This window comes from Pseudorca crassidens, chromosome 1 (assembly GCF_039906515.1).
Source record: "Pseudorca crassidens isolate mPseCra1 chromosome 1, mPseCra1.hap1, whole genome shotgun sequence".
NCBI classification, from domain to species: domain Eukaryota; kingdom Metazoa; phylum Chordata; class Mammalia; order Artiodactyla; family Delphinidae; genus Pseudorca; species Pseudorca crassidens.
In genome coordinates this window covers 35,311,936-35,335,060 of record NC_090296.1, presented here as the reverse complement: position 1 = coordinate 35,335,060, position 23,125 = coordinate 35,311,936, and the positions used below count along the sequence as shown (strand labels likewise).

The following is a 23,125-nucleotide window of genomic DNA, read 5'->3' as shown; positions in this document are numbered from 1 at the left end:
GTTTCTCTGTAAATAGTTGTGATTTTGGTGTGCCCATGGGAGGAGGTGAGCTCAGGGTCTTCCTACTCTGCCATCTTGGCCCTATTCCAGATAGAAATTTTAAAAAGCAGAGTCTGAACTGAAAGTGGACCCCCAATACCCACTGAAATCTGAGAAGATATAATAGTCAAAAGATATCATACCCTCTAGACATATTCCTCCTTCACAGAAACTGATTAGTATGTAAAGTCTTGAGAAAGCCACATTCATTTTCTGATAGATTTATTTTGAGATATACTTCTTTCTCTTTTATCTACCTTTCTATTAACTTTAAGCTTTTTTGACATCTAATTAAGTTACAACTCTAGGAAGGGTTGTTATTATTATTGGTGACCATCTTCCAAGATGAAGGTGAATGTCATAGCTTGGGGGAGGAGAAATGCTTCTATTTTTTTCACTCAAGTCAAATAGTCAAATGTTCCTGGTGTCCAAACAGTGAGAAGGAGGCACGTGTGATCTACAAGCTGAGTATTATATTGCAATGCCTGCATCAGTTTCTCCATCTCTGGTTCAGTCTATACGTGAAGAGAAAATAGTCATTGTGTTAATTATATAAATTTTGGTATTTCCATAGAATACAATATCTTAGAATTGAAAGGAATTTCTGATGTTAGCTTCTCCAATATTTTACTCAGTGGAGGTGTTAGAGAAAATTTCTAACAGCTGGCCATCAGGTTTTTGTTTGATGCTTTTAGTGAGAAAGATATTATTTGCCTCATGAGGAGAACATTTATTGTTGGATGGCTGTTATGGCAAGGATGTTTTTCTATTACCCTGAGCCAAAGTCTTTATCCCTGTTTCTCTTATCCATTAGTTCTAATTCTGCCTGGAGCAACACCAAGTAAATTGACTCCCTCTTCTACATGACATCCTCTCAAAGAAAGTACTATTTATGATTACGTAAATGTTAGTAGTATCTTCTCTTCCACCCACAGATAATATTATTTGCCCATAATATCATTATAGTTGTAAATATTGTACATTATTTATTCCCAAAGCTACTGTGGAGAGATTAATTTGAGGCCAGTGTTCATTCATTTATTGAGTGCCTACAATGTGCAGGGATTTGGTAGGTCAGTCAAGAAGCCTAGATAAAATGAGAACGTGACTTGTGAGACAGTCATATATTATTGTATCAGTTTTATAAATTTGCCTTTTATCACAATTAGTTTCCTCTCTTTATCCTTTTTAGTTCTTTTGACTTTAAATTCCACTTTGACATTAAAATGCCATTCCTGCTTTCTTGAATATTTATATTAGCCTGGTGTCTTTTGGGCATACCTTTTATTTTTATTCTTTCATCTCTTTTTAAGTGTATCCCTCATAAATAACATCCAAATGGGAATTGAGTTTTAAAAACTCAATCTTGCATTTGCCTTACTGTAACCCTGATCCTAGCTTGACGTTCATTTTGCTTTACCATGAAGTTTTCTATGTATTATTCTCTTGATATTTTTTCCTTCCATCTTACTTTATTTTTACTATTAATAGAACTTTGTTATTTCTTCTTTGTCCTTTTCCCTATTATTGGTTTGATCCAGGTGCTATTTGTTCCCTTTCACTCATTATTTTGGAAGGTGTGCTGTACTCTACCATCCCCCTCATGCTTTCCTTCTAATTTCTGATACTAATAATCAAATATTCATTTCTCCACTATTATATTTTTAAAAGGTGCTCACTATATCCCTCCTACAAGGCCTTCCCGTTTCCTCCATGCACATCCTACACCAATGAGACTTTGAGAACACTTTTACTTCTCCCATCTCCTCCCACTCCCTCAACTTTTAGGCATTGCTGAGGTAATGCTTTTAAACCTAGACTATTACTAAGTTTTCTCTTGCAGTATGTCTCTACAACTTCTGGGAAATCCGTGTTTAGTACATATATTATAATCCCCCAGTTTATTTGATTGTTATTCATTTAAATTTAGTTATATAGTTTATAAATGTGTGTGTATTTTACTAGTGTTTTCTCTACTCTTCATCTTCCCCTATCTTGAGGTCTCCGATCTGGTTAATTTTTTTCATTTAGAGTCATTTTTCCAGAACATTACTTGTTGATTTATTGTCTAAATTTTTACATTTTCACAAATATTATTCTTCTGTCCTGACAGGTGAGTGGTGTCTGACTGGATATAGGATTTGGGGGTTGCAAGCCTTTTTTCTCAGAGTATGTTGATATTAATCTACTGTTTTATAGTTTTTAGTATTGTAGGTAAGAAGTCCAAAACCAGTATTCTTATTTTCTTTGTTAGTAAATTTAATCTTTCTGTCTGACAGCTTGTAAGATATTCTCTTTATCCTTGAAATTATAAAATTTAACCAGGACATTTTTAGGTTTATAATTTTTTGTCAGTCTTACCTGGAACTTAGTAAATCTTTTCAATCTCCAAGCCCAAGTCATTACAAATAAATGAAATTTTCCTCTATTTTCCCCCTCTATCAGTTCCTTTTTTCCCGTATGGGATTCCTATTAATAATATGTCAATGTCTTGCTGTGTCTTCCAAATTTCTTATCATCTCCTGCATGACTTGTGTCATTTTATATTTTTGTACATCTCTTTGAGACATTTCTACTACTTGGTTTTCCATGCCACTAATTGAGTTTCAACAGAGACTATATTCACCTTCATCTACTAAATTTTAAATTTTGAAAATTATATTTTTTGTTCCAGAACATCCTTTTAAGGTTGTAAATGAATCTCCATTAGTGCTTTAATTGTGTGTTGTTTTTGTTGTTGTTAAAATTATCTATTTCCCCCAACATGTTGATTTCACTAAGAGCCATCCTAACTATCGTTCTTATTCTTCCACCCTCCAGTTGCTGGCAGCTTAAATTGCTGGTATTTTCCTTTACCTACTGAGAGTTGTATTCACCCTCAGCCCTCAAGAAGCTGCTAGGGTGCCATAGACCTGACAGGAATGTAGTTATAGTGGAAAAGAGCATCAGAGTGGTAAAAGGCATGGAAGTCACAACTCCTGAATTGGCAAAGCAGCAGTAGCAAGCTGCCAGTCTTCTATTGAAGCCGCTGTGCTTCCTGGACATTTAGTTATGCAGGTTTGGGCTTTCCCAGTTGTTAGGGATAGGGCAGTCTTAGTATTTTTTAAGTAGACTTCTGGGTCAACTTAAAAATAATACCTTTGTGCTTAAACTGCATCCCAATCAGCTTCTAGTGCTTTAAATCAGTGAATGTTAGACATGGAAAGGACCTAGTCCAAATGTTCTCATTTTACAGATAAGGATAATGAGACCCCAAGAAATGATGTTCATTTTTCAAAGTCATCTCAGCGGTAGAGACAAAACTGGATTCTAGGCCCTGACACACTCAGGCTTCAGTTGACAGTTCTGTTTTCTGTCACCGAGTACTTAAATTTCTAGCATTTAGCACTAAATCAATGCTCTTATAGAATGTTCTCACATAATATTGGTACTCTCAGAGAACCATGGGTAGGTACTTATTTCAAGTGAAAATGGATAGAAAGTGTTAGTAAATCAAGATTAATGCTAGTATTAGATTTATCTTTAAAGAAATGGTTAATCACCTTTCAAATCTAATTAAAACTGCAGTTTTTAATGAAGAAAGAATTAAATGATATCACAATATCCCTTTAAGATCTGCTGTTCTTTGAGAAAAGGGAAGCTACTGGTATATACCTAGAAAACTTACTAATCTGCTTAATTGAACATCCCTTCGAGTGGCGATGGTGAGAAGATATTTCAAATGTAAAAAATACAAGTTATTGGTTTTTGATCATCACTATTTGGCATACACAAATAATATTTATATACTTAGATAAAAATGATAAATAACTTTTCTGACGATGTATATAACAAAGTGTCTTTCACAGTGTGAATACTACTGTAGTTTAAAAGAATAGTAGAGTGAACATAGGTGACCTTGAACCTGTCACTACCTCTGTGAATTTCATTGACCTCTCTTGCCCTTCCTACATCATAGAGTTGTAAAATTAACACATAAGTGTGACAGTGTATTGTTCTTTTAAAACAAGAGAATTATTGTCATTAATTTTATTTCTTAAATATCAACTGATCTTATATATAGGAAGTAATGTCATATGTAAGACATATAAGGTCATATTATGTTTTCATTTTACTCTCCTATCGTTGCAAAAATTAATATGCTATGCTCTCTATTTAACAAAACTGAGAAAATCATAATTATTTTTATCCTACTATAATATCCATGATTATAATCCTTGCTACCTATTTTTTATCATTATTCAGAGTAATCTCTTAGTCTTAGAAGCAAACTCAGTTTTTAGTTCTTAAAAATAAAAAGGTTGGGGGGATGGAATATGAAATAAATATGGGAAAATATTAGCATTTGTCAAATCTGAGAGATGGATACATGGGTGTTATACTGTTATCTTATGTGAGAAATATTTCATCATTTAAAATATGAATCACAAAAAAAAGAGAGCAAATTTATGACTTGTGAGCAAGCCCTAAGTTATGTTTAATCAAAATCTTATTTAGTTTTCATCTGAATACAGGATTCAGAACTATGTTTGTTTCATTCCGCAGAACTAACATGTTCACAGATGCACTTTTCTTGTCATCCCAGACAGATCTCCTGCTGCCTTAGCATCCTCTGTTTTATGCTTTTGCATAACGGTCCATTCTCATGAGAGTTTTCCTTGTATGACATATCATATGCCTGAAAAAACTAGACAGTCACTCTGCTTAGGCACTCGACAAGGAAACAGAGGTTCTAGTCCTAGCTCTGCCACTTACTGCTCCGCCTAGCCTTTAATATGCTACTTTGCCTCTCTGAATACCACTTTCCTTTTCTGTAAAATAGGCATAATCATACTGTTCAATCTACCTCAGAGATTTATTGTGAAATAATAAATGGAGTTATATCATGCAGTATAAGTGAAGTTACAAATCCTCTGACAGTTGCCATACATTGGTCCCTGTCCCTGTAAGCTATGATCTCTTACTAGGTCCCACACACCGGAAGTATGCAACTGAAAGTAGAGTTAAAGAGGTGGGCAGAGGGAGATAGAGAAGGGCAAGCCCCAAAGAATGCTCCCAGCTCTGCTACTGAACACAATGACCCCCAAAGACCTTTCCAATTTTAAGATTTGATGATTTTGTGAATCCATCAGCCACAGAGAAGAAAGCAGCATTGAATGTATTCTTTGAAACATAATAAATTACAGTAAGGACTTGCTTGATATAAAATTCCTTTTAGTTTATTTCTGCAAGTTAGAAAATATCATGTGAAGAGTTGATGACTCTGCAGTTGTACAAAATAGGAAAAAGTCTTTCCCAGATAATATGAAAACAAGGAATAAGGGGGAAAAAAAATCACTGAAAAGTATGTTTATTTGCAGCCATCAGCTAGCCTGTCCCAGGAACTTTACCCACCTACAAAGATGTTGATGTGTATGTCACTGCTGCTTTGTTTCCAATGACTTTGCCATAATCCTGTAGAGTTGACAAGCTATAAATTAAATATTGTAAGATTGGTAGAATTAGCAAATGTCTCTTATACTAACACAAAATTATATGTTGTGTTGATAATAGTCATTGTCCCTTCACCTGAATCACATCCTGCATCACCCTGTGTTTGTGATGTTTTTCCCATTTACTCCATAGGCCAACCATTGGCTCAGCTTAATGATTCAGCAAGGCAAGGGGACCAGAGTGCTGGGCATGCAGTGATCAGGAATCCATCACATACATATCTTATAGTATTGCAGTACAAAAGAATAATTTGTTATCTTTTTCCCTAAAGCTAAATGAAAAAGATTGATGAAAAATCTGTTCAAAATACATAGTTCAAAAATACACCCATTTTTTAATATAATTCTTCCAAGATGTTTGCCCAACCAAATTAGCTTCAAAATTCATGTCAGGGATTTTTTTTTTAAGTTTGTTTGTTTTTTAAATGTTTTACACATAGATCCTACCTTCATTGAATACCTGGGTATCTTTTTGGCTGCATAAGCAATTAACTGGATGATTTCAAAGGATCCCTGTGTTATAGATTGAACCTCATGTGAGCCATTTTTCAAACTTTTATTGTTGTCTCCTTGGGAACTTGCTCACCAAAGCCAAACAACCTCTGGTACACTCATGGACAGGCCAGTGCTTGAGGAGCAGGAGAATTTTATCTAGAGTCAATAAGAGAACCTAATAGTAAATGGAACTATTCAGGCTGGAACCAGGCCTAGCTTATTTATTGAGCCCTTTGGGCTTTTCACATACAGTTCTATGAATGTATTTGAGGTCCAATCTATGATTTTCTTCTGTGTTAGTCATAGATATTCTCCTAAATAAAAACAGTCAAATATGCTAAAGTTGAACTCTGCCAGGTTGTTAGGTTTGTATGATAACTTTTGTCAGTACCACAGTAATAACAACAACAACCAACCTTTCTTATAAACTCAGTTTGTACCAGGTACTATCCCACAAACTTATATATATTATGTTACTTAACCCACATAACAACCCTATACTATCCCTACCTTACAGATGGAAAACTAAGGCAAAGAAAGGTTTAGCAACTTGTCCAAGGTTCTACATCTAGCAGGTAGTAGCACCAGGATTTAAACTCAGGCAGTCTGACTCCAGAGTTCACACTCTTAATCTCTGTAATGTGCCACCTCCCAACTTTGTCTCCTGAAGAGCCTCTCGGGTAGATCTCAAGTTCCTCTCCTTACATCTGTCACCCCTGGATAAAAGTTGTGCTAGTTACAAATCTCCTCCTCCTCCTCCTTTTCCTCTCTTCCTCCTCCTCCTTCATCTCCTCTCCCTCCTCCTCATCCTCCCATGAAATAGTGCATCAAGGGAAAAGGATATGAACAAACTTCACTACCATGAGAGATTTGGGAGAACATATGCAATCCCATTGAGACATCATTTGATTTCAAGTTAACAAAAACCTGCTGATTCTAGTTTAAGCAAAGGGGGGGATTTATGGGAAGAGTTGTCTCCTGGAGCACAAGACCAAGAATATGCCTCAGGAAGGACTAAAAACAAGAACTAGAGCATTAGAAGCCAGGATGGTTCCCTTTTCAAATGTACATGTTAGATGTCTATGGAGGAGAAAGGGAAATACCTCCCTTCTCCACAGGGTAAAAAGTTCTTAGAAAACAAGGGTTTAGGCTGAACAAATATTCCTCAAAAGGCACCTTTTCTGTACTCCATCATTTGAAGGTAAATGCAAGTGCAGTGCACATTGCCCAGTAGCTTTGTATGCATTTAAAATTGTGACTAAACAGTCCCTTTCAGCTATTGCCTGATTTCCTGTCCCTCCAGAAACCCTGATGGTTGGCATTTTGTTTTTTTCTCACTTGATTAATCTCAAGTTAGGCCTTTGCAACCCTTCTAACATCAATAGGATAAGACTGTTGATTTCACGCCATCCTTCCTCCCAGGCCTTCCATCTGTACAATCAGAGGGCCTGGTGCACTTGTCTTTTCAGTTGACTGTCAGGAATCTCACTAGTTTCAATCCCTAACATTCACCCTGTCCCTTTATCCTCTCAAAATATCTCATACTGTCTCTGCCTTCCTTGTTCTTTTTTTCCCTACCTTTTTCCCAATAAACACCTACTGGCTCTTTATATTTTTAGGGACCCCCCCCCACCCTTTTCGCATTAGATGAAGTTCAAATTCTTGACCTTGAGAGCCCTCCAAAATCATGCCCTACACTACCTATCCCAGCCGTTCCAAGTCAGGTCCCTCACTCAAGCAGTTCATTTTCCCCATTCATCGAGAACACCACAGGCTTCATCACAGTCCGATCCTCTTGCTTACAAGGCCCTTTCCCATTCCTTCCCACCTGTAAAAATTCAGCCCATTTCTCAAGGCCTAACTAAATTAAGTCATATTCCCTCTAAAGAGTCCTAAGTCTCCAACACCTAGGGCGATCAACTGTCCTGGTGTGCCTGAAATTTCCTAGGAAATGTAACTTTCAGCACTACATCTGGGATATTCCTAGGCAAACTGGGATGGTTAGGCAGCCTATCCACACCTCACTGTCTCCCCTCATTATACTGCCTTTTTGGGTAAAAAGCCTGTGAAAGTACCAGTAACTACTATTTCCACACTTACAAGTTTCTTTCTCCACAATGAGTTATGCTTTTACTGTGCAGAGACCTTTTTGATTCCCACTTCATACAGACTTTTGTGCTGTACTCATGTTAATGCCTACTCGTTGAATAGGTGGTCTAGTTTTTAGTTGGCACTATATTTAAAATCTTTTCCTTGTGTGTTAATTTATTTGTCTTTATTTTTTTTCCAGCCCAGATGACTTACTCAATGCCTTGAATGAGGGTATCAGTCGTGCTGATGTCATCATCACATCAGGGGGTGTGTCCATGGGGGAAAAGGTATGAAAAAATGAGGTTCATGAAGTCTGCAGTTGATTAACAGTGGTGTGGTAGTCATCTGGTATCCATAACCAGACTCCCACAAAGCTGAAAGTCCACAGGGCTTCAGAAATTTCTGGGCATTCTAAAAGGTATGCAGTGCAGATAAGTCAGAGAGCTTACCATCTCAAATTAAATCCAGGAGTGAAGGTGTTAAAATGTAGATAGGTATTCTCTTCATAGCAGACAGATTGCCGGGTCAGTCTTCCCTCAAAGTCTTCTAGAGGTCTTGAGCCCTGGGTAGAGCAGATTGCTGCAGTCCTCTCCCAAGATCACAAAGGCTAGGCTGAGGTCTGCATTGTAGCAAAGCTATAAGAAATAATTTGCAACATGTCTGTTATCATTACCATCAAACTGCCTGATGTGCTCTGAGCATCACGAGGGCAAACCCTGAAGTTAAGAGTACTTAAGTTTTAAATTTCTTATTTCCAGGGAGTATTTCATATAAAACTTATCTTGGTTGCTAATGAACTTAATTATGGGACAGTACCTATTTGGCAGACCAGAAGTTTGCTTTTCCAGTACTTCTGAAGAGGCAACAAGCTTATAGCTTACATAGGCTTGGCAATTGTGGCTCAATTATGGTAAGAACAGAACACTTCTGGACCTTAACCTTCTTTATTAGTGCTAACAAAGATGTCATTTATCCCAGGGATTTGCTCACAGGTCAACAGCCAATATAGTAAAGCATATTGGTTTTCTTTTTTTACTCTCTGTGTGGTAAGATACTTACACTGAACCTTTAATTTACTAGGAAGGAGATTTTTAGGAACTGGGCATCCCAGAGTATTCCATAGGAGCTAATAATTGTCCTTCCTAACTCCTTGAGGGGGAATCATATGAAAGAAGAACCAGGAAGAAAGAGAGAAAGCATCAATGCAGCATACTCCTGCCAGCCTGCAAATTCTAGTCCCCAAAAGAATTCCAGTGTACCTCAGTAGCAGAAAGAAAGAAAAGTGTAAGAGAGAGAACATCTGCTTCAGCCCAAGGGCAGAGCCTGAAAACCAGTCACTGAAAAGACAGGGAAGTTAGTCAAGGAAAGATCCAGAAGCATTAGGTAGCACGCATGAATTTTAAGTGCAGAAACTCAGGTACACAAGAAATTTATTTATGTGATTCAACTTAAATTCCACTGTGAGTACCTATGCTACAGAACTGGCAGGAAATTTTATTTAAGCCACTATAGGACTAATTGCCTCCAAAGATTATGCCAAAGAACTGGGAGGGGCTTAAGAGGCAACAGAGCATCAAGGAGACACATCTGGTCACCAGTCTTCGCTGGACACATGTAGAGTGTCCTTGTCATGCCATTAGATCTCAGATCTTTGTTCTTATGGGCCATGCTAATAGCACTGGGATTATGGGGAGACTGGGAGTCTTAGGGCAGAGGAAAGGGGCCCCTACTGCTTGTGGGACCCACAGACGTCTATCCTCTTCTCAGCCAAGGAGAAATGACTCTTCCATAGTTGCTTCCCTCAAAATCTCTCCCCACCCCCACCTCCTCCTGTTTCACATAGCCTTTGCAAAGAGTTTTCATTTTTATAAAACACCAAAAGTTTCGGGTAAACAGTATCTGCTTTCTGCCCTAAAAACTAAAGAATTGTGTGCATTACTATAAATTTTCCACCACCTACAAAATTGTAAAATAGCTCAAAGACAATGAAACGTGTAGATAATCGATAAGGATACGCTAGACTGGACATCAAATAATTGTGTCTTCCTATTTCAAGGTCTCTTAATTTTTCCTAACAGTGTCTCCCCCACCCCATATGATCAAAATAATCACAAAGATCATTACTGATCACAGAAAAGGACTGGTCTCATAGGCTTGCCCTGATTATTTAGCAACAAAAGTATTAATTAACCATATAGGTCTCCTTGAGTTTGTTTTACACATCTACAGCCATATAGCAATAGAATATTAAAACTAATGAACAATATTCCAAATAAATAATTTGTTAAAATATTTTTTATTTCCCTTAACATTTCATTTAGTCCCATGGTTTTCTTGTTCTGCTAGATCTTGGGTTAGCAGTCTGCTTTCTTGAAACCATCTGTTTTCATTCTAAAGAGTCCTGGGATTCCTGACTCAGTCCACTGGTACTGTACAAAAGTTATCTAAGCTATATCACCTCAGCAGCCTGTACCCTAGAGACTATTCTTTGAAGCATCAATAGTTCAAAATACCTATGATTGTCCTTTTCCCTAGTGCTCTGAGTCTCTTTGTTGCAGACACTAACTATTTACTGTAGCTTATATAGCAGAGCCTTCAGGCCAGCATCAAAGTAAAACAGAGGCTTTCCTTAGCTAGTAGATATTTAATAGCTGTGCTTAATTTATTACTGTAACCAATAATATTAGAAGATAAGTAAGATTCTCTATTGGTATACAGTAGGTAACTATTTCATAAAAGTTTTGGTCAGTGTTTCCCCTGAGGGTGAAAACATATTATGAACAGCAAGGGCATTGTCAAATCTCCAGACACTTCCCATAAAGCATACAATTTCTGAAACATTATATTAATGACATTTTACCTGCATAAACCTAACCTAGAGCACCTAGAGCACTAACCTAGAGTGAGCCTTTCTTCTCAGATGTAATAGTAACTCCCTTCCTCTGAAACTCCTGTAACGGTAACATATCAAACAAACCTAACTATTTCTAATTTCTCTTTTTATAAGGTGAAAGAACAAATCTTCGTGACTTTCTAGGGGCCCTCTAGGAAATTTCAAACATAGTCTTAGGTGTTGAAGATATTCTGAAAAAATTTTTTTTTCCTAAATTTAGATCTGATCTTTAGAAGGCAAAAAAGAGTTGTCAAAAAAAAAAAAGTGGGCACCTGATTAAGATAGGATCATAGCTACCTAAGAAACATACTTGGTTACCTAATTTTTCAAAGCAACAATAAAATACTGGAAAACAAGCATAGAAGGTAACATGATCATAAATAATATTGGCTCATTCATAAATTAGGAACCTTTGTTCTATACTTCTTTATTTCCTTAAATAATCAAAGACAAACAAAAAGGCATATTACACAAAAAGAATAACCTTACATATCATAGGGAAAGCATTAATCAGTAAAGCAAAGAAGTAAGCTCATCAAAACTGAGTGAACTTACTAAAATTTTAATATATTTCTCAGCTTCATTTCAAACACAGGTAATTAAACCAAGGCAAATCAAAGTCATTTTCAGAGTTTTGTCCTTTATTATGCTTTTTTTATATGTTGGAACAAACTGACACTTTACTTTAGAACTAAGAGTGGTCTCCAGACCAAAGAGGGTCCTGGAGACTCTTTAAGTGGGTCTGCAAGGTTAAATCTATTCTCATAATAAAACTAAGACTTTATTTGACTTTTTTATTTTCCTTCTCTCATGACTGTATAGTGAGTTTTTCCAGTGACTGTATGATCTATAATATCTCATCAGACTGAATATGGAAGCAAATAAGAGAATCCACCTGACTTCTATTAAGCTGAACATTAAAGAGATTTTTTAAATTATAAAACAATGTATAAACAATAAGTTACTTATGTTAACATGAAATAGCTTCATCACTGCTGTTTACAAATGAACCAACAAATAAATATTCTTAAATTCTTAGTTTTAATTTCTAATACAGTAAATATCGATAGACATAACCCACATAACAAAAGCTCTAGGGATCCTTAATGGATTTTAATTTAAGAGCATGTAAAGGGTCCTGAGACCAAGTATTTTGAGTATTGGACTTTTTTTTTAATATTTTTTTTTCCTGAAAAGTGAAAGAATATGCATAGTTTACTTGTCTGTCATGATTACTTCTAACATAATTGCAACCACCCATATTTATTATAATGTTTAAGAAAATCACTAATTTCTATTTCACAGCAAAAATTAGGGGGCATCAATCATTGACAAATCATATGTAAGCATTTTAGCGGACTAGCAAAGTTCATAAACACAGAATACAACTTTGTACAGCCACACACATCCCCTTTGTACCTTCTTAATGTAGCAAAAATGAAAACATACTCATTAACACGACCCAAAGATATATCCTCTCTATGGCATATTAAAATAAGAAGCAAAGTATAATGTATTAACTAAAAGTCATGCTTAGTAAGCAGTGATCGAGTATCCTATTGTACTTAGAAATCAAGGTATCTCATGATTATTCATTAATTAATCAATTTAATAACTGTTCAAGATTTTAAATTACTTAAAAATCTTGAAAATTATTTTCAAGCTGACATTCTACAAACATAATTACTATTGAAATTAAAAGTTTGTCAGAATAATGATTCTATTTCATTGAACCAAATTTTAGATTTTTCACAATCTTAAGTATTATATAAGAATAGCGTTAGACTCTTTGATGAGTAACCTATATAATTTTAGGAAAAAACAAACCCAAGCAAAATAAAATGTATTTTCCTACTTAACACTGATAAGAGAAAGAACATGGCTGGGTTTGCTTATTAACCCAAATAATTAAGCTAGTCTCATTTGCCAGAGATTTACCTTAACTATGTGAACTTTATTCTTAAAATTATAAGAAGAATTTTTTTGAGTGCAGCATATTTAAAATAGTATAAGATAAATTTTCTTATTATCTGGGAACTTTAGGAATATTCTATTTATGTAAGTACTTATCTCTCTAAATGAATCAGAATAGAGTATCTTTAATTTAAGAGACATTAGAAGTGTTTCGGTGTGTTCATTTTTCTCCCCGTTGGCAAAGCAAACTTTATTGTGGGCCTAAGATCAGGGCTCTTCTCTTCATGTCCTGCTAAACCAGAGAGCTGGGGATGAGAGGCTCTTGTGTTTCCCCTGCAACACCTCCATCACATTCAAATTCAAATGGAGAGAGCCAGGGTAGGGGACACCCTGAATCTGCAGCATACTCCGAGGAAGGCCCACTGTGCATGGCGGTCTCACAGGCATATAATTTATGAATACCCTCCAGAAATAGGAAAACATTTCACACTCACAAAACAAGATAAATGCCTTCCCTGGATCACAGACACATAGACACACAACCACATAAAGAATATACAGCTTCAGGGACTTCCCTCGTGGTCCAGTGGTTAAGAATCCGCCTTCCAATGCAGGGGACGTGGGTTTGATCCCTGGTCGGGGAACTAAGATCCCATATGCCGCAGGGCAACTAAGCCTGTGCGCCGCAACTAGAGAGCCTGTGTGCCACAACAAGAGAGCCCACATGCTGCAACCACTGAGCCCGCATGCTCTAGAGCCTGCATGCCACAACTAGAGAGAAACCCACGCACCGCAATGAAGAGCCCACTTGCCACAATGAAAATCCCGAGCGCTACAACTAAGACCCAACGCAGCCAAATAAATAAATAAATAAATTTTTTTTTCAAAATACAGCTTCAGCTCTACAACTTCAACCACAGATTAAGAGTAAACACAGAAACAAACAAACAAACAAAATTAGTCTACAAATAAAGAGCTATTTTCCTTCCTAGAGGTCACAAAATTCTTAATTGGTTTAGGCTCAAAATGACAGACAAACAAACAAGAAAGACTAACAAACCAGATTCTCTATCTTCTCTTACCTAACAGAGAATAGATTTCAATCACCCATTTATAGGAATCACCAAATGGTCAGACCATAAAACCGAATTCTCAATCATTGATGCTACAAAGGGGAATACCTTATTGGCCATGCATAGAACCAAAATTAATAGAGGAGGCAAAAATAGAGAAACCCAAAGTTAGCAGATTTCAGGTTTTATTACTACTTGGCATACACTCCAGAAACCAAAGAATGATGTATGCAGGTTTAAGCCACCCATAAAATGCACTTTTCTGGCAATTGAGTTTACTTGGTTTTGTCAGATAAATCAATACGGCATCTCAGTGGAGCCTTCAGAATTGTTAAGGTATAGTTTTTTAAAGATAAAATCATGAATCTCATATTTTTTTTATTTTATAAAATGAACATGTGTCAATGATTTTATTTAACTCATTAGTTAATGAGGGAACCAGTAAGATGTTGCAACTGGTTCTAAGAATTCAAAGAACAGAGACACCTATAGGTAATCAGAAATGCCGAAATCAGTCTGCTAATGGATGCAGAACTGTTCTATATCCACAGGAGAATAATCAATTACACCGCCACTGACAGAATTAATTTGCATTTCTTTGGATACTAATCATGTTCACAATCAGTTTTCTACAGCTTAATTTTTATAAAATAGCACAAAGACAATGAAAGGCACAAATAACCCAGAAGGTTGTTTGGATATCCAATAATCTTTTTTGCCCATTTCAAAGTCTTTCATAATTTATCTGACATTGTTTGTTCTTACTTGAGTTGAGGGAAAGACCTGTCTCCTTCATCCATTCGTGTTTCTTCTTCCTATCTGAATCTAGCTTTCAGAACATCAGACAGAGGTCCTTCCTGCTTCTATAGGTAGACAAAAACTTAAGAACAGTGATGATTCTCAGCTTTTATTGCTATGTCTGGTACAAGCTTTCCATCACAAGAAACATGAAGCATTTCTTCATGTTCAGAAAGAATGAAAAGGGGCATTTTTACAACAGAAATGCTTTTTTTTCAAGAAAAATAAAATACTTTCATTCATTTAACAAGTATGTAGTGAGCATATATGCTTTCCAAATTCTGTATCATTACCCATAAGGCCCTGCATGTGTGGCCTCTGCCTGTCTCTCCAACCTCCCCTTATGCCTCTTTCCTATTCATTCACTACCTTCCATTGTCTTTTCAGTTCTAGACACACTCTTTACTGCTCTTGAAGGTTTTGTATATATACTTTCCTCTGTCTGGAATTCTCATCCCTCCACACTTCTCATGGCTGAGTCCTCATCCTCACCACCTCTTTTAAAATGGCCTTTCCTTATTCTCCACCTCATACCATTATTCTCTATCCCAGCACCTGCTTTTTTCCTTCATAGCATGTACCACACTTTATAGTTATTTTATTTGTTGTTTTATTTTAGGCTGTCTCCTCCTCCAGTAAACTATAACAGGACATCCTTGTGCCAGGGACCATATGTATCTTGTTCACTATTAAATCTCTAGCACAAATAGAATTCCTCAGACATAGTAGGCACTCAAAAATATTTGTTGAACTAGCGAATGAATGAAAGTCATGTGCTAATCACCATGGACTCATTATATATATACAGAGGGTTTCTGATCTCACAAACTTTATAGTACAATAAAGGATACATATCTGTTATCAGGCAACTGCAGTATTACTTAAGTGTATGATGTCAGGAGGACATAGTACTATAAGAACACATAAGAAAGGCCTGGAGATTTCTGCTTCTACTATGATGGAGTGGCTTATTTGGACCAACTCTCCCACCAAGGACAACTATAAAAGCTATGGTGGCACAGTGGTTAATAATCTGCCTGCCAATGCAGGGGACACGGGTTCGAGCCCTGGTCCAGGAAGATCCCACATGCCACGGAGCAACTAAGACCGTGCACCACAACTACTGAGCCCCCGTGCCACAACTACAGAAGCCCACGCGCCTAGAGCCCATGCTCCGCAACAAGAGAAGCCATCGCAATAAGTCAGCCCACCGCAACAAAGAGTAGCCCCCACTCGCTGCAACTAGAGAAAGCCTGTGCACAGCAACAAAGACCCAACACGGCCAAAAATAAATAAATAAATAAATTTATTAAAAATAAGTAGATAAAAGCTATGTAAATTTTTTTAAAGAATAAGAAAAAGGTGTCCAAAGAGAACAACCAAGACAGATGGGATTCAAGGCACCAAGATCTCAGAGAAAAGTGAACCACAGAGAAGCTGAACTGGAATTCTTCACCATATATTTCCTCAAGGCATTTACTAACTCCTAAGCCAGGAGGGACAGGGGATGATGTAATGGTCAAGAGGTCAAGAATCTAAGCATAACAGAATAGCTAAAAGGCTAAGAAAATAAGCAGAGTTTTCAAAAGTCTTAAGAGTTCAAGACCTGCCGTGGAGGAGGGACCCTGGCAAATATCTCAGTCTTTCAGTTTAAACCCTTGAAGTGCCGTGATCTAAGAATAAGGACAAACTGGAAAAAAAAGCAGTCTTCACAAAGACTGCAATTGAGCCTCAAATTATCTCAGTCTCTGATTATATCAAGGTAATCTTAGTTAAGCTGCCAGAAGAAATTAAATTCTTTCTGGAGGAATAGATCATCATTCAAAACCTCTGAATTTTTTTCATATATAATGTTTGGACTTTACCAGAAATAGCACAAAATAACTAAAAATTTAGAAGGGAAAACAAGATAGTACAACCCTAAAAATGGTCCTGACATTTATATTGCCTCATATGGACTTTAAAAAACTGTAATTAATGTGTTTAAGAAAAAGAAATGACAAAGAATTTCACTAGAAAATTAGAATCTATTTATAAAAACTAAATGAAAATTTGGAAAAAATATGGAAAAGAGCATAAAAGACATATGGAATTTGGTGAAAGGTGTAACATATGTGTAATTGGAGTCCCAAAAGGAAAGGAGAGAGTGAACAAAAGCAATATTTAAGAGATACTGGCAGAGAGTTTTCCAAAACTAATAAAAGACATAAAGCCAGATATTCAAGGAGTTCTGCTAATCTCAAGCAGGATAAATACAAAGAAACCATACATAGGTAGTCATAGCAAAACTACGGAAAACCAAGGACAAAGAGAAACATCTTACCAGAAGGACATGTTACCTTCAAAGGACCAAAAATAGAACTAACAGAAATGATTTAAACAGAAATTATGGAACTCAGAAAACAATGGAGGGACTTCCCTGGTGGTCCAGTGGTAGAGAATCTGCCTTCCAACGCAGGTAACAGGTTCAATCCCTGGTCGGGGAACTGAGATCTCACATGCTGCAGGGCAACTAAGCCCACGCACCACAACTACTGAGCTTGCACGCCTCAACAAGAGAGCCCATGTGCCGCAAACTACATACCCCATGCACCCTGGAGCCTGCACACCACAACTAGAGAGAGAAAACCTGCACGCCACAACTAGAGAGAATCCCACATGCCACAATGAAGACACGACGCAGCCAAAATAAAATAAAATATTAAAAAAATAAAAACAAAATCAATGTGTTCAAAACAGAACTTCTAAAACATAAAAGAGAGAGAACAATGGAATGGCATTTGTAAAATGCTGAAAGAAAATAAAAGCTAGTGTGGAACTGAACTAGATAAAAACCGAACAGACCTATCCTAAAGGGAGTTTTTCAGGTGGAAAGATTATGGAAGCATGAAAATGTAGAAAGGACTAAAGAGCAAAGGAAAGGGTTAATATGTGGGTAAATGTAAATGAATTGTTATCTTGAGGTTTAAATGTATATAAATATATATTGAATATATAGAGTATATATTGTTTGTATAGTATATGTAGAATGTATATATATAATAGTTATATATATATACACACACACATATTTATAATGTATATAGAGTATATGATACATGAGAGCACAAAAAGGAAAGAGGAATGGATGGAGTTAACATGTTTTAAAGTTCTTACATTGGGAAGTGATAAAAATACCAAATTATGATAGATTGTAGTAAGTTAAGAATGCATGTTGTAATCTCGAAAATAACTACTAAAATAATAAGAGAATGTGTAACTAACAAATAGAAGAAAAAGAAAATTAAACAACAAAAAATTTTGGTGAATTGGAAGAAGACATGAAAGAAGAAAAAGAAATAAAAACAAAAGTGACAAATAGGTAATGAATAGGAGGGCAATAGTTTTAAACCCCAAATATAGCAATAATTATATTAGGTGTAAATGGACTGAGTCCTCCAATTAAAAATTGTCATTCTGGATTTTAAAAAACAACCAATTGCATGATGCTTATCAGAGACCCACCTTAAATATAAGGACACAGCTCATTGCAAGTAAAAGATGAGAAAAACGTTACAAGGAAAGATAGCTGGTATGACTCTCTTGATATCAGAGAAAATTAAGATAAAAAGGATTGCTAGATATTAGGTGGAGGAACATTTCCTATTCATATATGTACATGGATCAGTTCATCAAGTAAATTCTAAATTATTGCATCTAATAATATAACCTAAAAATAAACACTAATCAATCTACTATCCAGCCCTGGGAATTTAGGGGAGGCTGAGAAGATGACTGAGATTGAGAGTCATCTCAGAGATTGAGAGAGAGGAGGGTGGAAAGAAAGAGTTTTCTAAACGGAAGGAAGAACATTTTCAAAGATTTGAGGCAAGAAAGTGTAAAAACTGACAGCAATATAGTCCTGCTGGAATGTAGAGAGAGAGAGATTAAGGAAGAGGAATCGGGCTGGTGGGAAAAGGATTGCCTGATAAGAGCAATGATTGGCAAAAGGGGACTAGAAAATACAAGAATCTTAGCTATGATATTTAAAAGCTGAGACTTGTTTCTGGAAGGTTAGGAAGGTTAGGAACTTCCTGGTTAGGAAGTTATTGAAGTATTATATATTGATTTGATCAGATTTGTTTCCAGGAGGCCTCTCTCACTACTGTGGCGGGAATAAATTGGAGGAGGGCAGGAGTGTTGGCAGAGAGACCTATTTCAGTAATTCAGGTGAGATGATGTTGGCTGAGGCTGTGGAGATAGAAGGAAACAGCTTTTAAAAATAAAGTGTCCCGGGCTTCGCTGGTGGCACAGTGGTTGAGAGTACGCCTGCCGATGCAGGGGATACGGCTTTGTGCCCCGGTCCGGGAAGATCCCACCTGCCGCGGAGCGGCTAGGCCCGTGAGCCATGGCCGCTGAGCCTGCGCGTCTGGAGCCTGTGCTCCGCAACGGGAGAGGCCACAACAGTGAGAGGCCCGCGTACCGCAAAAAAAATAATAAAGAAATAAAAGTGTCCCATAACTTGTGAAATATTTAAAATTTTAGTAGGTTACTAGAATCTTGGATTAGTGAGCAGGAAACTCAGTAATAGACCAAGAGGTTGTATTACTTAAGAGAAACTTTTTAAACTGCAATTTTTTTCTTTACGTTTACAAAACCAACTACAAGGCAGTATTGCCTTTCCTTTCCAAAGATCATGTTTTGTCAGATGGCTCTGGGTTGGTCATAACCTTAGGTTGGTTGTGTTGGTAATAGCAGAATATAAAGTTGGAGCAATTAAACACCCTTGACTTTCTGTTTTAGAGCTCCCTCCCTACATTTTTAGTTGACTTATTTAGATTTGGTAATCTGTGGGCAAATGTCCAAGTGTCTCCTCAAGGAATGTGCATCATTTTAAGTTATTAGACAGAATAGTGTGTGATGCATACATGTGGCTTCCCTGCCCAGGCACGGCTACTTAAGTCATATTTATTAACATCCTTTCTCAGACGTAAAAATCTGTCTTAAAAGAGAGACAACAACCTATCAAGTAATGATTTATATGTTAATGTGGTTGCTTGGTTTACTATCTATCTAACTACTTCTATTAGAATGTACCTTTTATGAGGGAAGGGACATTGTTTCTTTTGCTCCAGGCTGTATCTCCCTGTACATGGATTGATACTCAACATATACAGGTGCTCAGTAAATATTTACTGAATGAATAAATGAATGAGGAATGAAGGGATATTTGTCTTAAATCAACTTCACTAAAATAAGGTGTTTCTTTTCATTTCAATCTTACAAATTTATTTTTTTTCATTTAAAGTTTGAAAGTCTGGTATTAGAATGTTCGAAAGTAAAGTGATTATTTTTCATATTTGCAGGACTATCTCAAGCAGGTGCTGGACATTGATCTTCATGCCCAGATCCATTTTGGCAGGGTTTTTATGAAACCAGGGTATGAAAATTATCTTGTTATCTAATATATGGGGTTGGTTTGGCTTGCTTTGACTAACAAAGTTTTTAAATGCTTTCTTTTTACATTTTCTATTATGGATTATTTATTCTAATAAAAAAATATTATAGTATTAGAGTTCTCTGAACAAGTGTATATCCTATCTGAAATGGGAATTCATCTTCTTTATAAATCACTGGGTCTGGTTTAAACAAAGCAAAGCAACTTTCCAAACCTTTTCTCCCTTTAATTTCCATGTCTAGTTCCTTCCTTCTCTTTTTCTGCTTCTTTCTCTCACTTATAACATTTCAGTATGAAAATTCTCAAACATACACAAATGCAGGGAGTACAATGAAACCCCCATATACCCATCGCCCAACTTCAGTAACTATTTTTCTGTAATTGTTTTATCAATCCTCTTCTTCACCTTTTTGGGGGGGCAGAGGGCTGGATTGTTTTAAAGCAAGTTCTAGACATGTCATTTTAGTATACATCTCAAATATTAATAACAACAGCAGTACTTTCTTACATAATCACAATGGTATTATCTCAGGTAACAGAATAAATAAGAATACCTCAGTATCATCTAATACCGTGATCGTATTTGAAAATTCTCCCAAATGTCAAGGAAAAGTATGCCTTCTTACATATGTTTTGTTTGAATTAGGAATCAAGTCAGGTCTACTCACTGTATTTGGTTAAGTTTCTATTAAACAGGAACATTTACCAACCACCGCCCCCCTTTTTTGGCATGCCACTACTTGTTGAAGCAACTGAATCTTTTGTCCTAGTTTTGTCCTAGTGAATGGATTTGGCTGATTGCTTCCTTGTGGTGGCATTTAATTTGTTCCTGTCTCTCTCCAGTATATTCTGTACATCGGAAGTTAGATCTAAAGGTTTGAGTAGATTCAGATTCAGTTTTTTTTTTTTTGTAAGAATACTTCATGAATAGTGTTTCATACTGCTTCTTACTACCTCCCAAGAGGAAAGAAAAGTAACCACATACCTAGATCTTGCATATCTCCTGAAAACTAATAGCTCCCTCAGGAAGGGCTAATGGAGGTTCTGTAATCCATTGTAAATCCTCAAAGAATGCAAACATTGGTGTTGATAAAATATGTGTGGCCATGTCTTTAAACAACAGCCTGCCTGTTGAGACCCCTGCTCCTCTATAAACCTGTGGTATGTAAACATTATAAAAACACTGTTGAAAGCCCTCAGTGTGTGGGTGAGCATTCCAGCACACCTCCATGCTGTCAGGGACAACAGTAATGATGCTTTAGTTCAGGGTCATACTCTGATGGGTGCTCATATGAACCCTAAGAGAAAGTAGAGGTGGGACTTAACCAGTTGTTACAAGTGAGCCATGGGAACTAGCAGCAAATTCCAGAAACCTTTTTTAAGTGTCAAGCCAGCCCTCCTAATCTCCCTGATTTATTGGATACCTTGTGTCAGTTCTAAGGCAGAGATCAGGCTTTACATTTAAGTATGAAGTTAAGATTGTCCCTAAAGCCTTCTCCACAATGTAATAGAATTTAGAATTCTTGGCATTATATTTCTGTAGTTGCTCTGATATGCTGCCACTGACAAGGCCCTTTTACTATTGAAGGTGTTGGATTGGGATCATTCTTATTAAGAATATCTTGTCTTAAGCAAATATTATTATGCTATGAGTACACAGGCTTTTTTTTACTCTGTCCCCATGGGCAGTACTAATTTGATTAGAATACAGAGGACATACCAAAAGTATGTCTGTGTACTTCTCACTAATCTCAAAAATTGAATTGATTATTCCTTTGCAGTGAGAAAGAAGCTGACATTACTTACCCTCACCTCTAGAGGAGAAATATTTGTATAATATCTATTATTTAAATTATCTATTATTTAAATTAATCTCAGCACCCATGATGTATAATTTTAGTACTCATTTTTAGTCTATTATTTACCACTTCAGCTGTAGGACTTCTGTGACTTCCGTTACTGTATAAAAGCTGTTACATTCTGATCTCAAGAGGAAAAATGAACAATAGGTGTTGAGTTTCAAGGAAATGACTTTCCAGATCCTAAACAAAAACTTCACAGTCTAGCAATAAAACACTCATGATAGCAGCGCACATAACAAAATGTTTTATTGTAATGGAATCTTTTTAAAATGAGTACCTTCAGAGAAATCACAGTAGCTGTCTGCAAGGTTCAAAAGATGATTTAAATTGGTTTTAAATACAGTAGAAGGAAGGTGTTATGCATTCCCTCCTCAATCTTATTATGTGTGTTAGTTTGCTATTTAAAAAAAATGGTGTAGAAGTTTAAATGGGCTTCCTTTAATTGTCCAGAATTTTATACTTGTCTGAAGAGAAGAAGAATTTAAAGGTAATTGCTACTTAATAGTAGAATAAGAAGAAATATAAAAAGCTCAAGAACAATTTAGCTTTGCTCTTCCCACATACAGTACGTTCAGAATGCAATTAACCTCTTTCCTTTTAGACACGGAGATACTCAAAAAGCATTTGGAATATTATCTACCAGATCTACCAATCACAGTTTTTATGGACCATCTACAGTGAGCATAGCTGTTGTCGAAAATGTATCTTGGAAATTATTTTCATCACACAGTAACAGTCATTGCCAAATAACCTATCTATAAATGGATATGACATTCTAATCTCAGTTTTCTAAAACACAGCAAAGAATCAGGAAGTAAGCAAAAAAAGGCCTCAGAGTAGCCAAGAATAGATGTTACGAAGTCCATGTAATAACACTTCACAGTGTACCCTATGAGAGCCTTATCTAATTATGAGCCATAAAGTTAGAAAAACCTTGGTTCAAATCTTAGTATCTGAGTAATTTTGGCCAAATTGCTTAATCTCTCTGAGTCTCATTTTCCTCATCTGTAAAATGGGATGACAATTGTCAC

General features: G+C 36.3%; 1 protein-coding gene across 12 annotated transcripts in view; it reads left to right on the top strand.

Moving 5' to 3' along the window:
• The window catches only part of GPHN (gephyrin), a 626,350-nt gene that overhangs the window by 588,867 nt on the left and 14,358 nt on the right, over positions 1–23,125 (top strand). For all 12 annotated transcript variants that reach the window (XM_067732935.1, XM_067732912.1, XM_067732903.1 and 9 more), the window contains 2 exons: positions 8,317–8,404; positions 20,141–20,214. In XM_067732935.1, the coding sequence (XP_067589036.1) occupies positions 8,317–8,404; positions 20,141–20,214 (162 nt within the window). The remainder of the gene's footprint in view (positions 1–8,316; positions 8,405–20,140; positions 20,215–23,125) is intronic.